Source organism: Lepidochelys olivacea (assembly GCF_965140295.1).
Source record: "Lepidochelys olivacea isolate rLepOli2 genome assembly, chromosome: 6".
NCBI classification, from domain to species: Eukaryota; Metazoa; Chordata; order Testudines; family Cheloniidae; genus Lepidochelys; species Lepidochelys olivacea.
Window position 1 is genome coordinate 41,636,755 of NC_140416.1, and position 17,137 is coordinate 41,653,891.

Consider the following 17,137-nt stretch of genomic DNA (forward strand, 5'->3'; position numbering starts at 1 on the left):
CTTTGGGCCTGAGCTTGGGGGCAGTTCGGGTTCACAGCGGCAGTGTTTTCAGTGTCTTCATTAACTTCTAATCCTTCTCCACATGATACATTTCGGATCTCGATAAAAGCAAGTTTACTGAGTAGGTGGCAATCATTTGGGGCCAGATCCATTTCCCTTTGAAGCCAGTAGCAAACTCTTCCTGACTTTGGTGGCAGTTGGTTCAGATATCTAGTGAGGTTTGAGAAATTTGTGAGCTTGTTTAGCATTAAAACTGTTGCTGCGGCTTCCAGACTTATCTAAGTAACCTTGTCACACACACTAACTCAGACTGACTATTAAGGATAGCATTGACTTGAAATGTAAGTCTAGAACCTTAAGGCCACCTCAAGGGTATGTAAGAAACGTTTTAAATTGGATTTTTCAGTTCATTAAAGATGTAATAACATTTTAATACTCAAGGCTACATTTTGAGAAGCTCTGTAACAATATGCTAATATATAAATTACTAAGAACTGAAATTCTACCCAAATGTTGAAAACTTGTTTTTCCCACCAGTTTATAAAACTATTAAAGCAATACAGTAGGAAATGGTACATTCTCTAGTTCAATTAAAATATCCATCTTTATTGGTGTAGATTAATGATGCTTTGAGAGGTATATGAGGTTAGTCGTGACGGATGATCTATTATAGAAAAATTACAAATGTGTTTAATGATGTGGATATAAGTGGATATATCGTATTACGTCCCTGCATACTTTGTCACCTCTCTCCTCAGATTTTAAGCTCTAAAAAGCACCCCATTGTATGTGTTTATTACAGCGGGTTAACATAATTGGGCACAATTCTGTTTAGGTTCTCAATGTACAACTGTAGTACTACTAAGAGTTAATGAAAAAAAATTGCATAAAGGAGGCACTGAAGAATGTTAGTCTGTAAAACTGCATCACAAACTTCTTGCCTTGAAATTGAGAGAACCCCAACATGCTGTATTCTTGACTTCTAGGGAATCTGAGATGCAGTAATAGAATGGAGCAACAATGGAAAATTCCAGTATTTTCACATTTGTTTTCATCCCAAATTGGGATAAAAATCAAAGTATCAACATTTTCTCATGGAATGAAAAATTCTGATTTTTTTTATTCAAAATGTCAAAATATTTTATTCTGGGGTGTTGAACCAAATTGAAATATTTTGTTTCACTAAACTGTCTGTGCCTGTGGTACCAAAGTGCCTCCTGGGAGTTGAAGTTCAGATGGCTCGTGCTCTAATTTCCCCCATGGACTGGGCTCCTTGGCTGGAGTACATCTCCATAATATACCACAGTCACGTAACTCCCATGATACACCATGCTGCTTAGCTAGAGGGGTCATTGTAGAACATCATGAGACATGTATTCCAGCCAACGAACCTGGCCCATAGGAAATACTGGAAGCATGAACTGACATAAAACTCCAGTGAGGAACTGTGGCACTAAAAGGAGATGCAATTTAATGTCAAATTGACTTGAAACAACATGTTTCAGTTAGGTTCAAGACACCTAAAATTTTGACTTGGGTTGAACTGACCGGAAGCAAAATGTTTCATTTTAATTAGTTAGACAGATTTTATTTGAAATTTCATATGTGGAGGAACTGCATTTTCATGACTGATATAGACAGTGTTTCACTCAGGGAAGGAATCTTTCCTTCCTCTTTCAAACACCCAACAGTCCAAATAACAGGGAACCCCTGATACATCAATTCTAGTTACCTACTTTCCAGCATCAAGCCTCCTGTTGCTGAACTAACTCATAGAGAGGCTAGTCAAAGGCTAAATTCAAACTCATCACTTTGAAGCTAATCTCCTAGGTCTGGCACAATCGGGGTTTAGGCAAGGACATGGAACGGATACTGCTTTAGTGGCACTGATGTGTGATCTCCTGCTGTCAAAGGGCAGACATCCATTCTCATCCTCTTGGACCTCTCTGCAATAACTGACACAGATGACCATAAGCCACTGCTCTCTCTCTAAAGAGAGGTCACAAGAGTCCAGGGAAATGTGGTAAAATGGTTTGAGTCCTTCCAGGAGGGATGCACCCAATGAGTAGTGATGGGAAACTGATTTTCAATAAGCCTTGGAGGACTGGGGAAGTTCCAGAAGAGTGGAAGAAAGATAATGTTGTACCAATTTTTAAAAAGGATAAAGAGGATAACATGGGTAATTATAGGCCCATCAGTCTGACATTGATCCTGGGCAAGATAATGGAGAGGCTTGATTAATAATGAACTAAAGGAGGGTAATGTAATTAATGCAAATCAACATGGGATCATGGAAAATAGGTCCCGCCAAACTAACTAACTATCATTTTTTAAAAATTTAGATTACAAGTTTGGTTGACAAAGCTAACAGTGTTGATGTAATATACTTGGACTTCTGTAAGGTGCTTGACTTGGTATCACACAACATTCTGATTAAAAAGCTAGAATGGAGCTAAAATTAATATGGCACATATTAAATGGAACAACAAGTGGCTAATGGATAGGTTTCAAATCGTAATTGTGAATGGGGAATCATCACTGAGTGGGTTTGTTTCCAGTGGAGTCCTGTGCGGATCTGGACTTGACCCTACCCTATTTAACATCTTTATCAAAAACCTAGAAGAAAACAAAGTCATCACTGATAACTTTCAGAGTAGCAGCCATGTTAGTCTCTATTCGCAAAAAGAAAAGGAATACTAGTGGCACCTTAGAGACTAACCAATTTATTTGAGCATAAGCTTTCGTGAGCTACAGCTCTCTTCATCGGATGCATTCAGTGGAAAATACAGTGAGGAGATTTATATACACACAGAACATGAAAAAATGGGTGTTATCATACACACTGTAAGGAGAGTGATCACTTAAGATGAGCTATTACCAGCGTGGGGGAGAAAACCTTTTAAGGTTTTCTTCCCCCCCCCCACTCTCCTGCTGGTAATAGCTCATCTTAAGTGATCACTCTCCTTACAATGTGTATGATAACACCCATTTTTTCATGTTCTGTGTGTATATAAATCTCCTCACTGTATTTTCCACTGAATGCATCCGATGAAGTGAGATGTAGCTCACGAAAGCTTATGCTCAAATAAATTGGTTAGTCTCTAAGGTGCCACTAGTACTCCTTTTCTTTTCACTGATAACTTTGTAGATGACACAAAAATTGGGGGAGTTAAAGATAAAGAGGACAGTGATCTAGATCTAGATTACTTGGTAAATTGCCTGCAAGCAAAAAATATATGTTTTAATATAGCTAAATGTAGATGTATATATCTAGGAACAAAGAATGTAGGCCATACTTACAGGATGGGGGACTCTATCCTAGGGGCTGTGGGGGATAATCAGCTGAACACGAGCTCTCAGTGCAACACTGTGGCCAAAAGAGTTAATACAATCCTGGATGCATGAACAGGGGGATCTTGAATAGAAGTAGAAAGGTTATTTTACTCTCTTTTTGGCATTGGTGAGATTGCTGCTGGAATATTGTGCCTTGTTCTGATGCCAACAATACAAGGATGTTGGTAAATTGGAAACAGTTCAGAGAAGAGCCACAGGAATGGTTAAAGGATTAGAAAACATGCCTTAGAGTGATAGACTCAAAGAGCTTAAACTATTTAGACTGACAAAGAGAAGAGTAAGTAGTGACTTGATTCCAGTTTATAAGTACTTAATGGGGAACACATATTTAACAATGGGCTCTTCAATCTAGCAGAGAAAGGTATAACATGATCCAATGTCTGGGAGCTGAAGGTAGACAAATTCAGAATGGAAATAATGCATACATTTTTACCTGTCTGAGTAGTTAATCGCTGGAACAATTTACAAGGGGTCATGGTGGATTCTCAACACGGGCAATTTTTAAATCAAGGATTGGATGTTCTTCTAAAAGATATGCTCTAGGAATGATTTTTGGGAAGTTCTATGGCCTGTGTTATACAGCAAGTCAGACTAGACAATCACAATGGTCCTTTCAGGCTTTAGAACCTATGAAAATCTCCATCACCAGACCTCCCACTTGTGGAGTCCCACAAGGATCAGTTCTCTCTCTGGTCCTATTCAGTATCTACATACAGCTAGTAGGTGAGTTGGAGAACAAAGACTCAAGAGTCAGCAACATGCAGATGACACAAGCTCTACCTATCGTTCACTGCGTACAACCGCACCACTACTATCAAGATGGCCCAGTCTTGGATGAGATGAGCTCATGAATGAAGAACAGCTGGCTGAAGCTGAACCAGAGCAAGACAGAGGTTATGCCGGTGGGCAGAGCAAAGCATATTGAAGAGTTTGCCGCCATGAAATTATCTCCTTTGGTTGATAGCACATTTCCACAATTTTCTGTTCAGGAGCGTTCCTTGATTCCTTGCTGATGCTAACACATAAAAGCATCTGTGAATAATGCTATCTACCTTCTTTGGTTGCAGTCCTGGTGGGGCATAGCAGAGTCCTGTCCAAGGGGTCTCTACTGAGCACCAACAGGATTTCAGCCCCCTTCTCAGCCCCTGTCCCCCACCCCCATCCTGGGCACACATTGTGCCTGCAGAGATTAGGTGTCACTGGCTCTGCAGTAACACAGGGAAACCTCTGCAGTCTGGCTGTCATGGGATTGAGTGATCACAGAGCAGAGCCTGCTGATTAAGACAGCAAGGAGAAGGAGGATCCTCCAGATGCTGCTGAATGGTTGAATGGCTTCTGCCCTCTCCATTATCCGAACAACATCCATGTCCCATATGCTATTTGCATAATCAGGAGTATACTCTACATGCCTTTGGCATCTATTGGCTGGTCTACAGTGATGTAATATATCTGGGCATGAAGCCTTTGCCACTTAGGAAACTCTAATTAGTACAGAACACTGCAGCATGTCTCCTCAGCAACACAGACTATGGCTTCCCATAGAATAATGAGTAAAGTTCAAAGTCTCAGTTCTCATTTTCAAAGCACTCCCTTACCTGGGCCTAGGATTTCTAAAAGATTGACTAACACTCTAGGAAGAAGACAATGGTTGACAACTATGCTTCTCTGGGACAATGAAAGTTTCTACAAGAAGAGTAAAGCTCATATACGCGAGAGACAGATTTCTGGAGAGCCAATCTGGGATTGTTGAATGAACTCCCCTCCCCCAGGAGTAAGGACTATTATCTCCTTCTATTCCTAGTGCAAGGTTCAATTCTTTGACCTTGCCTTCTCTATCATAATCATATAGCAATCTCTCTCTTTCTGTGTATATCGATACGAATAAATAAAACAGTCCACTGCATGCACTTCTCCCCCTAGTGCTAAGAGACAACAATTGAGCTCAGTGCCCACTATGCTAGGCACTGTGCATATGCACACTGTGAGAGACAGCCCATGCCCTCAGAGATTACAATCTCAATATGCCAGGCAGATAAGGGATGGTAAAATACACAGCGAGGTGAAGTGGCTTGCCCAAGGTCAAACAGCAGGTAAAGGGAAGGTTGCCTGACCCACCAGTCTAGTGCCTTTTCCACTAGACCACGATGCCTGAAATATGAATGAGTAATTATGGGAAACTTTTTTCCTTAATCAATCAGCTCTACAAATTGCTAAACAAAAGGAACAATATGTTTGTCACTTCTTTGTGTAATTCTGAAATGACTGAACTTTGCTATAAGTGATGAGCACAGTGAAAACTCCGAAATTCCAAGTATTCTAACCCGTCTTTTATCCCAAGGATACACAAATGCCTGCGGAGATTTTTCTGTAGCTCATTAACCATGCAACAGTACTCCTGTCCTCATTAATTTATTTATCAAGATACAATCTGAATCAATATTTGAACACCTTCAGTTTAAGTATATCTTCACACTATAATAGATTATGCATGTATTGCAAATGTTTTGTTCTTTACCTCATCTTTTAGCCAACAATTTTCTTTCTATGAATAAAAAAATAATCAAGCCTCTCTTAAGAAAAACAACCAACCCCCCTGCTCCCACCACAGCATTTTATGCTATTAAATCAAACAGTGTAGTAGTAGGAATACCATACAAACTAGAATAGATGGGTGTGATTCAAGTGCATCAGAAGGAAAACAATATGAAATACAGTAGATGAACACAGAGATAAAGAATCCGGATACTTTCAGAACTTAAAAAGATACAAGAATTAAACTGTAAATAAAATTTCAGGTATTTTGCATACTTTTTAAACACCATTCACCTTTAGAAAAATTAACACTGTTTCTAGACAACCTCCAAAAAAGAAAAAAATGCTTCCCATTTTTCATGACTGATTTTCTCTTTTTTAGAAGGCTCTAAATGTAGTGTAGCAATAGGTTATTTTCACCCAGGCACATCATTCTTGCTAAAGACAACATGGGCAATTTGTAAAAAGAGCTTGCCATCTCTAAAGTTCTTTGCTCACGTGAATAGAATTACATGCAATCTTCAACACTTATTTTCACAAACCATAGGTTAATGGAACTATACTATTAAATTGCAATATCTTTTGGATCCCTGCCTCAAGACACTAGTCAGTTGTCGTTAAGTTAATACACTGCATGTAGTCTTTAGCTTACATCTCTATTTCTCATCTTTAGTAAAGTCATTGGTGTGAAATCTGTACCAAGAGGGAAAAAATCCAGTATCTACTTTTTTATACCAAAAAATTCTTGTGTCTTCTGCTATTGTTAAAGAAGCAGATGGTGAGCTGTTCCTCCCCAAGTTTTAATTCAAACTTTCAAGTTTTGTCATTGGCTTTAACCCTTTGTATCCCTGATTCCCCATATAGTTCATCTCACTAGGCTGGGTTGTGACCTTAGACATAGTCCTGAGTGAGGGGTGGTGGATAAGAAACACAACCTCAGGAGTAGCTCTGGAAGACATTATCATTCAGACACACCTTGAATCACAAATACCCCTTTGCTTCTTTATTGCTTTGCTGTTATGGTAATTGCCTGCTGCCTATGCCAGCAACAAGGTATGCCACTTCAGCTGAACTGGCCAATGAGTATACGCAGTGGAGCCAAGACTTCACCCATGCTCCACCTATCAGCAACCACCTGCTCCAGGAAGGGATAAGTAGGTGCACTCTTGCTTACCCCTGCACACAAGGTCCAAGCAGCCTGTGAGCTAGGGCATATGAGAGAGAAGTCCTTACCTCCTCTAACTCCCCAGCACTGCTGTGTAACTCAAATCATAATGAAAGGTGAAAAAAAGTTATAGTTCCCTGTTTTTGCTTTTGAAAGAGAGTATTGCTAAGTATAGACCAATGGAACCGCAATGCTACTTCTCAGAGAACAGGTCAGAATGTGGAAGATATGTGAACATAAGAAAGGCCATACTGGATCAGACCAATCGTCCATTTAGCTCAGTATCCTGTCTTCCAGCAGTGGCCAATGCCAGGTACTTCAGAGGGAATGATCAGAACAGATAATCATCAAGTGATCCATCCCCATTACTCATTCCCAGATTCTGGCATCCAGAGGCTAGGGATGCTTTAGCCCATGGTTTTGCATCCCTGCCCATCCTGGCTAATAGCTATTGATGACCCTATCCTCCATGAATATTTGTATTACTGTATTACTTTCTGTACTACTTTTTAATGATTATTTTGTATACCTGATTAAGATCATGTTGTTTGCTACATAGTTGCAAAGAATTAACTTAGTCCTAAGCGGTTTTTGCACCTCTTCAGGAACTGAAAGTTAGCTCCAGATCACCCAGTAACTGGTCCTAATAAACAATACAGGTGTCAATTCCTTTGAAGTTTTATCCCTGCTGTGCTTTGATCAACAGGGTAGCTGGTGCTCTGGGGAGGGGAACTTCAGTTGGGCAAAATGAAATAAAGAGCCTGGGAAGGTTTAAAAGCCTCATTCTAGAAGCTGAAAAGGGGAGGCAGGATCTATAGAGACATAATGTAACCTGGTCCCCAGAAGGGAAGGGGTGCCAGGGCTAATTACGGCCCAGCTAAGTCTTGAGGAAAATGCTAAGCTCATATAATACATCCATAGACCTTTTGATGTTTGAACCTTTTTCTATCTGATTGCTATGCTCTTATGGATAAACGAATAATACTTTATTTGTAGAAGCTATTCGGTGTCATTCTCTTTTCACACTGTTCACAGCTTCTGAAGGGAAGTCTATAGCAGGGGCTAAACGGAGCTAAGGAAACACTGTTGATAAGCAGGGTGCTATATCTTGGTGACCCAGTCTAAAAGTGGGGGTGAACAGAAGATTGACCATACTTGATCAGAACAATGGCTCATCTAGCCCGTCTTCTGAGAGTGGTCAATTCCAGGCGCTCCAGAGGGAATGAACAGAACAGGACAATTTATCAAGCAATCCATCCACTGTCTTCTAGCATTCTCAGAGCATGGGGTTGAATCCCTGATCATTTTGGCTAATAGACACTGATGGACCTATCCTCCATTAATTTAGTCTAATTCCTTTTTTAAACCAGTTATACTTTTGGCCCTCACAACATCCCCTAGAAATGATTTCAATAGGTTGACTGTGTGACTAAGTACCTCCTTACATTTGTTTTAAACACGCTGACTGTTAATTTCATTGGGTGACCCCCTGGTTCTTATGTTATGTGAAGGGATAACTAACACTTCCTCACTCACTTTGTCCATACCAGTCACAATTTTATGGATCTCTATCAGATCCCATTTTAGTCATCTCCTTTTGAAGCTGAACAGTCCCAGCCTTTTTAATCACTCCTCATATGGAAGCTGTTCCACACCCTTACTCTTTTTTGTTGCCCTTCTCTGTACCTTTTTCAATTCTAACGTATCTATTTTGAGATAGGGCAATGAGAACTGCATGCAGTATTCCAGGTGTGGACATATCATGGGTTTACATACTGGCATTGTAACATATTCTGTCTCATTATCTATCCCTTTCCTGATGGTTTCTAATATTGTTACTTTTTTTGACCGCCATGGCACATTGAGCAGATGTTTTCAAAGAATTGTTAGCTTTTTTTGACTGCCACGGCACATTGAACAGATGTTTTCAGAGAACTCTGCACAATGACTCCAAGATCTCTTGCTTGAGTAGTAACAGATAATTTAAACCCTATCATTTTGTATGTATGGTTGGGGTTATGTTTTCCAATTTGCATTGTTTGCACTTGTCAACTTGGAATTTCATCTGCCATTTTCTTGCCCAGTCACCCAGTTGTGTGAGATCCCTTTGCAACTCTTCACAGAGAGTTTCTGAATTAACAATCTTGAATAATTCCATACCATCTGCAAACTCTGCCACTTAACTGTTTATCCTTCTCTCTCCCCTCCAGCCCCCTGATCATTTATGAATATGTTGAACAGCACTGATCCCAACACACATCCTTGGGGGACCCTGCTATTTACCTCTCTCCATTGTGTAAACTGGCTATTTATTCCTACCCTCTGTTTCCTATCTTTTAACTAGTTACTGATCCATGAGGGGACCTTCCCTCCTATCCCATCACTGCTTACTTTGTGAGCCTTTTGTGAGGCTTTATCAGGCTTTATCAAGTCAAAGGCTTTATCAAAGTCCAAATACACTCCATCAACTGGATCACCCTTGTACACATGCTTGTTGAACCCGTCAAGGAATTCTAATGGATTGATAAGCCACAATTTCCCTGTACAGAAGCTGTGTTGACTCTTCTGCAACATATCATGTTCATCTATGTATCTGAAAATTCTGTTCTTTACTATAGTTTCAACCCATTTGCCTGGTATTGAAATTAGGCTTACCAGCCTGTAATTGCCAGGATCGTCTCTGGAGCTTTTGTTAAAAATCAGTGTTACCTTAGCTATTGTCCAGTTATCTGGTACAGAGGCTGACTTAAGTGATAGGTTATATAACATAGTTAGAAGTACTGCAATTTCTTATTTGAGTTCCTCCAGAACTCGTGTGAATAATATCTGGTCCTGGTGACTTATTACTGTTTAATTTATCAATTTCTTCTAAAATCTCCTTTATTGACACCTCAATCTGGGACAGTTCCTCAGATTTATCACCTAAAAATAATGGCTCAGGTATGGGAATCTCCCTCACATCCTCTGCAGTGAAGACAGATGTAAAGAATTTATTTAGCTTCTCTGAAATTGTCTTGTCTTTCTTAAGTGTTCTCTTAGAACCTGATTGCCCAGTGCCCCCACTGATTGTTTGGCAGGCTTCCTGCTTCTGATGTACTTAGGGCACTTATGTCCACAAAACTTATATTACTGAGGGATGTGGGAAAAAACACCCCCCCACCCCCCGAACGCTGGCATAAGTGGTAGTGTGCACAGTGCTATGTCAGTGGTACATAACTGCCACCGCTCGTTAAGATGGTTTTATCATATGGATGGGAAAACTCTCTCCCACTGGTATAGAGTGGCTACGCAAGTGATCTTACAGCAGCGCAGCTGCATTGGTACAGCTCTGCCTCTGTAAACTCTCTAGTGTAGACATGGCCTTGGGGGGGGGGGGGGGGTTAGGCTTTGTGTCTTTTGCTAGTTGTTCTTCAAATTCTTTTTTGGCCTGCCTAATTATAATTTTATGCTTGACTTGCAAAATTATGCTCTTTTCTGTTTTCCTTAGTAGGATCTGACTGCCAATTTTTAAAAGATGTATTTTTATCTCTAACTACCTCTTTAAATCTGTTTAGCCATAGTGGATTTTTTTGTTGTTGTTTCTCTTACTTTTCTTTTTTTATTTGAGGTATACATATAGGGATGAATTGTGAGATTCTATTATGAAAGAAGTACAGGGGTAGGTCTCTCACTGTATGAGGTGCTCATAGAGAGACTGTGGGGTCAAAGGTACGGATAACCCTGAACCATAACAGAGGCATTTAAAATTTTAATGATGAAGACATGACTTCTGTTGAGTTGGCTTTTATCACTTCTGATCTTTGTCTCTAGGGAGTACAGAATTATGTCCTTTGTGCCACTGAAAAATTTTGCAACTCCAGGAAATAGGTTTACTGTGGATGTAATTATTTTTAATAGGCACTGAAACACAAGCCTATATATGGTAGCATCAATTTTAAGTTAGGAAGAGGCATAGTACACATTACTGCTACATCCAGATAATAATGCTCTGAAACTAATCTTACAGAACTCTGCATCTCATACAATATTTTTTTTATAAGAAGAGTAGTATGTAAAAAGAAAACCACACCACGCATCAGTGAGTTTCCTGGAAGACTACCATTTTGTATTGCAAAGACAGTTTGAAAGTAAAATTTAATATATAGTGCATTTTATATCAGTACTGATCTTAAGACCTGGTTTAGGAAAGTACTGAAACAGTTGCTTAAGACCTGTTGTGACTACTGGGCCTACAAATTTACCCCAATTGTGAGCTCATCTGTAAAAAGTATGTAAAAGTTCATAAAAGGATACAACAACATTAATACCAAATGTTGATGGGAAAAAGTAAAAAAGGAAGATAGAATAACTGAATTAGTCTAAACAAACAGGCCAGGTTGATGCGATTCAGCGACCATGTTCAAATTAAGCTGGTCAGAAACCAGAAGATGCGGAGCCAGAGGATAATGAGCCAAAATTGTTATGCCAGACACTAAGCCTAATTGGTAGACAAAATAATGAGGGGGTGGGCCATGCCACCTACACTCCCTTTTTGAGTTCTTAAAAGAAATATTTTGTGGGGAAAGTTCAAAAGAACAAAAAGAACAGGCAAGAGAAACATACTTAGGCTTCTGAAGCTAGTTTCTAATCATAGCTGCCACCTGCACTGTTTTCCTGGGACCCTGTGCCTTCATCATCCTGAGACAGAGAGAGAGGGACCCAGACGACATCGTCACCCCCTACTGGCACCAGCTGAATCCCAACCACCACCTAGAATTCCAGTTATTACCACCTTTAATACCATCTAAGAAACCGCAAAATAAAGGAGAGAGGGTCCCTTCTAAAATTGGACTTTAACAATAGCAACAATGACATTTACAGCCTTTCTCAATGAACCTATTCGCTTTTCCCCCAAAAGGAAGGTTATTACTGCCATTGATACCATCAGACAAAGAGGCTTTTTTTCTTTTAAAACTTTCTCCAGATTAAGGAAAAGGGAACAAAACCAAGTAGTTAAAATGAAAGCCTGATTTAATACTTTACATTTCAAATGTTTTAACTATTTTCCCTTCTTTTCTCTATCTTTAATAAAAGGTTAAAAGACTTTTTAATGAGACATGTGCCATGGTACTAAGCAAGCTGAGGTCTCTATATACCAATCCTCAAACCTTGTTTAACATTGATGAACAGTGACTAGGTTATGCCAACACTTTTATTCCATATATTCCATCCAAACTAATACAATGGGCCATCCCTATTCAGGGCAGCACTTCACCACATGCTTAATTTATTCATATGCGCTGATTTAACAAAACATTGCTTCCTTCAATCCTGTCATGTCTTTCTAGTCTCTACAAATTGACAAATTAATCCCACTTTCAAGAAAATAATATGAAGGGACTCAATCCTGAGGAGTATTGAGGGCCTCCTTTGAGGTGCTCAGCATCCTCAATATTCACCAATATTTATGGGAATTGAGGGTGCTTGGTACCTTCCTGGAGGAGGTACTATAAATGGCAGTCCATTTTTAAGTGAGCAATCCTCCAATCACAGAAACTTTGTCACAAACTGAACTTTTCAGTGGTCTCAGCAGATAAATCAGGGACTACATAGTTATGGAAATGGGGCTCCCCACCTTGTACTATAGAAGTTTGAATTATGCTGGCAAACAAAGCTTATGTCGCTATTGCACAGGATATAGCAACTGCATATGTAGAAAACCTCTATTTTCAGGACTTTATACCTAGAACTCTTCCTAATCACAGAAGCCACTTAAAAGAATTAAAATGCACCAATAGAGATTATCAAGGCAGTCTAGGGGATTTAATTACATGTATTCCAGTGGATGTGTCATGTAATTCTATAAACCTCTTTCATTATCTCAGCCAATAACATTTTAAAATTCCCTTTCTCCTCGTTATTTTATCTTTACTTTCCAAAGCTTTTGACACATAATTAGCTTGTCAGATCACCAGCTTTACTTTCCTATTATATGGAGAAACAATTGTTATTTTACCTTGGAATCTTAAATGAAAAGTACTACAATGGATAGACAATACATGAAATATGCACTTCTGAAACTATAATGCAGAACCATTTAAACACATCACAAAAACAAACTGAAAACACACTCAAATAAGTATTCATATTTTGTACAAATTACAGTTGAAATCACTGATAAAGAAAAAGATTGAGAAATAATAAAGGATCTGTATAAAACCGCGTAATGAGTTGTCAGGGTTCCTTCCCCACTCTGAACTCTAGGGTACAGATCTGGGGACCTGCATGAAAGACCCCCTAAGCTTATTCTTACCAGCTTAGGTTAAAAACTTCTCCAAGGTACAAACTTTGCCTTGTTCTTGAACAGTATGCTGCCACCACCAAGCGTTTTAAACAAAGAACAGGGAAAGAGACCACTTGGAGATGTCTTCCCCAAAAATATCCCCACAACCCCTACATATCCCCTTTCCTGGGGAGGCTTGAGAATAATATCCTAATCAATTTGTTACAAAATCATCAAAGACCCAAACCCCTGGATCTTGGAACAATGGAAAAATCAGTCAGGTTCTTAAAAGAAGGGTTTTATTTTTAAAAAAAAAAAAGAAAGGTAAAAATCATCTCTGTAAAATCAGGATGGAAAATACTTTACAGGGTATTCAGATTCAAAACACAGAGGATCCCCCTCTGGGCAAAACCTTAAAGTTACAGAAAACAGGAATAAACCTCCCTCTTAACACAGGGAAAATTCACACAAAACAAAAGATAAACTAATCCTCCTTGCCTATACTGGTTGCAATATTGGAGACTTGGATTAGGATGGGTTGGAGAAGATTGATTTCTGTCTGGCCTCTCTCCGTCCCAAGAGAGAACAACCACATAAACAAAGAGCACAAAACAAAAGCCTTCCCCCTACAAGATTTGAAAGTATCTTGTCCCCTTATTGGTCCTTTGGGTCACGTGCCAGCCAGGTTAGCTGAGCTTCTTAACCCTTTACAGGTAACAGGATGTTGCCTCTGGCCTGGAGGGATTTTATAGCATTGTATACAGAAAGGTGGTTACCCTTCCTTCCCTTTATATTTCTGACATGAGTGCAATTACTGAATGATCTTTTTCACTATCCTGAATTTATATCAGGCCTACATTTACATTTTGTATTTTTCCCACACACACAATCAATTATTTTTTTCTTTATTTTAATTAATTAAAATATCTGATTTTTTCTCATCAATATATCAAGAAGCAGCCTGAAAAAAAAAAGTTAGAAATGCCTGAAACAAACATAGACCTTGATTCAGCAAAGTACTTAAACTTCAGTCCCTTAACCACATGCTTACAGTGCTTTGCTGAGTCAGGGTTTTAGGGCTACTAGTATAATTAAAATGGACTCAGAGAAACTGTAGCTGTCTTTGTGAGGTAATTTGCTGTACAAGTGGGGCTATAAAATAAGAGGCCTCTGCTGAAATTTGTCACTAAATGCTCTTAGTTTTTCTTGTTTCAACACATGGAAAATTACAGTTTGCTTCTTTTAAAAATAATAGTCTCAATACTCTCCATGCAGCATGCTCTAGTGGATTGAACACTGGGCTGAGAGCCAGGAACTGGAATTCAAATCCCAACTGACACACTGACTGCCTCTATAGCCTTGAGCAAGTCATTTAACCTTTGTCTCACTTTGCCCACCTGTCAAATGGTGATAATTAATTGTACTTTTGTGCCTTTAAAGGAGGCTATGAAGATTGATTTGTGCATATTTGTCAAGTGGTTTGAAAATATAAAGTGGATTGTAAGTGCGAGTATTATTATTACTTTAGATTTTATTTACTGCAACTGATAAGATGCTGTTGCAGAGTCAGGTTATATTAAACATTATGAGCTGATTCACTGGAGAATTAGAGGAGACATAGCTGCCATATTTATTTTTTACAGCTGCAAGCAGAACAGAAATTCAGTGATGATAATGGTTACTGTTTATCCTGTGGCCTTTTGAAATAAATGGGAGAACAAGTTTCTGGTGGCCAATGGAGTGTTGGCCATGCAAAAAACCAAACGAGACCAACCAACCAACCACCAACCACCACAACTGGCACCCTTCTTGGCGATTTGAATGAGTATAGACTGAAGTGTTCTCTCTCCCCTAGCGTCATCATGGTCACCCCCTAGAAGTCAGAGTTGAGCCTTCCTGCTGCAGGCAAATAAAATAAGCCTTTCCCCCTAACCAGTTTTCGATAATATCTTCCTTTCCCATCTTAAATTTTTCCCCTAAAATCAAAACTGAACCTGAACTGACGTGGAGTTGATTTTACCTCATTAGCTATCATTTTTCTAGCTCCAAACTAAAACCCTGGAGCTAGCTTAGAGAAAATTCCTCAAATTTCTTGTGAAACTGCCTAAAGTTAGTGAAAATTCAGATAAGGCTTTTCATGCCTAGGGCCTACCACTAATTCTGCTCCCTCATCTTCTAGGTTCCAGCAAAGACCAGAAGTAGGAAGTATGCAAAATTCCATGAGACATCCTGTTCTCATAATATTATCTGCCTGATTTTACAAAGAGGAATTTGGATATGTTTCAGCTGTGTATCAAAACTTTGGGGTATTTATGTGAATTAGACTGAACCTAAATTTGGTTTGCACATCCCTAATAGATACTTCATTTTGTTTTCAGGAAGTTGCAGAAAAGAAATTTCAGCAGAGGGGTATGTAGATGGATAAAAGCCAGATGCCTACAGGATAACATTTTATTTTCCATGTTTGTTACAAATTATTCAGTCTACTTGTCACAAATATTAGAATGCTTTTCTTTAAATGTTACCCTACACAGCTTTAGCATGGAGGACTGCTAATCAAACAGAAACCACCAGGCAGCCGTAAAATGCTCTATTGCTCAATTAGAAAGATAAAAAAGCCCTTCACAGGAATCTGTGGAACAATGGGAGAGATTTGGGTCACTGGCAAACTACTGGCTGGGACATTGGTCTATGTAGGCACTTTAATGTAAATAATCATAAGCTAAATATTTTTTCCACTTTAATTTTAAATAATGATGAAGATAACAGAATTTTTGAAGCTTTGAAATCACCTCTATCTTTGCCACAGGAAGCATTGTAATACCGTGCATTGTCTCTTCAACACTGAAGTAGAGGGGATTTCAGAGAGCACATTATGGGAATGATGTCTGTGATTCAGAGTATTGAGCTTCTTTCATTATGTTGACAGAGAAATGATTTCTCAGTTCTCCAGTAATAAAGGCAGTAATCATCCTACTGGATGATTGTAATGTTATATGGACTGTAAGTAAATACCTTAGCCAGCTCTAGAAATATAAACTCACCTTAAAAATCAAATCCTTTTTCCCATAGCGAAACTCCTTCAGCTGGGCTTGGATCTTTTTTGACTGCAAGTGGAAGATAATAAATTAATCTTTAAAATCATTTCCATTTGAGAACCTGTGGAGGAGATGACAGCAAATTCTGACAATTTAAATTCTGACAATTCTGACAATAAAAAAAAAAGTGAAGCAAAATCAAAAAGTCAAGTTTTTTTCTCTCTCTCTCTTTCTTTTCTTTTGAATGCATGTATATACATTCTTTGCAAGGACAGTATGTCTAAACCAATTACGGGACCCAAGGAAGAGTTAAAAAGTGACCTCCAATTAAAATACATTCACAAGCTATCACATTGTTACATACAGTTAGTTTAACTCATCCATTTCGGACACAAGATTTTATTAAATGTTCACAGCTAAGCATAAATGAAGGCAGCATGGGTGAGAATCTTCAGAAGTGTTTAATGATTTCTACTATTATGTGTTTATTTGTACTTTTTGTGACTCACATTGTACAGATCGTATAGAGAGCTAGTGTAAAGTCAACAAAGCTATGCTGATTTATGTTCTCTGAGGATCTGGCCCAGAAAGGTTTTTGTTTTGTTTTTAATTTTAAGAAAAATATTTGTTAATAAACTAATTTCAAATCCATTTAGTCTACTTTTCTTATATATTTTTAAAAAGTTTTTAAAAAGCAGAATCTGAACTATACTGAGTTCCTTTATCTACTGATATTTTCCTCCCCTTTATCTGAGCAGCCAGCCCAAATAAAGTATTTTCTGGCTT

General features: G+C 38.7%; 1 protein-coding gene across 4 annotated transcripts in view; it reads right to left on the bottom strand.

Moving 5' to 3' along the window:
• Nucleotides 1–17,137, bottom strand: part of LUZP2 (leucine zipper protein 2) — a 324,235-nt gene that overhangs the window by 90,853 nt on the left and 216,245 nt on the right. For 3 of the 4 annotated variants that reach the window (XM_084632578.1, XM_084632577.1, XM_084632580.1), the window contains exon 7: nt 16,358–16,420. The exons of the other annotated variant lie outside the window; for it this stretch is intronic. In XM_084632578.1, the coding sequence (XP_084488704.1) occupies nt 16,358–16,420 (63 nt within the window). The remainder of the gene's footprint in view (nt 1–16,357; nt 16,421–17,137) is intronic. 4 annotated transcript variants of the gene reach the window in all.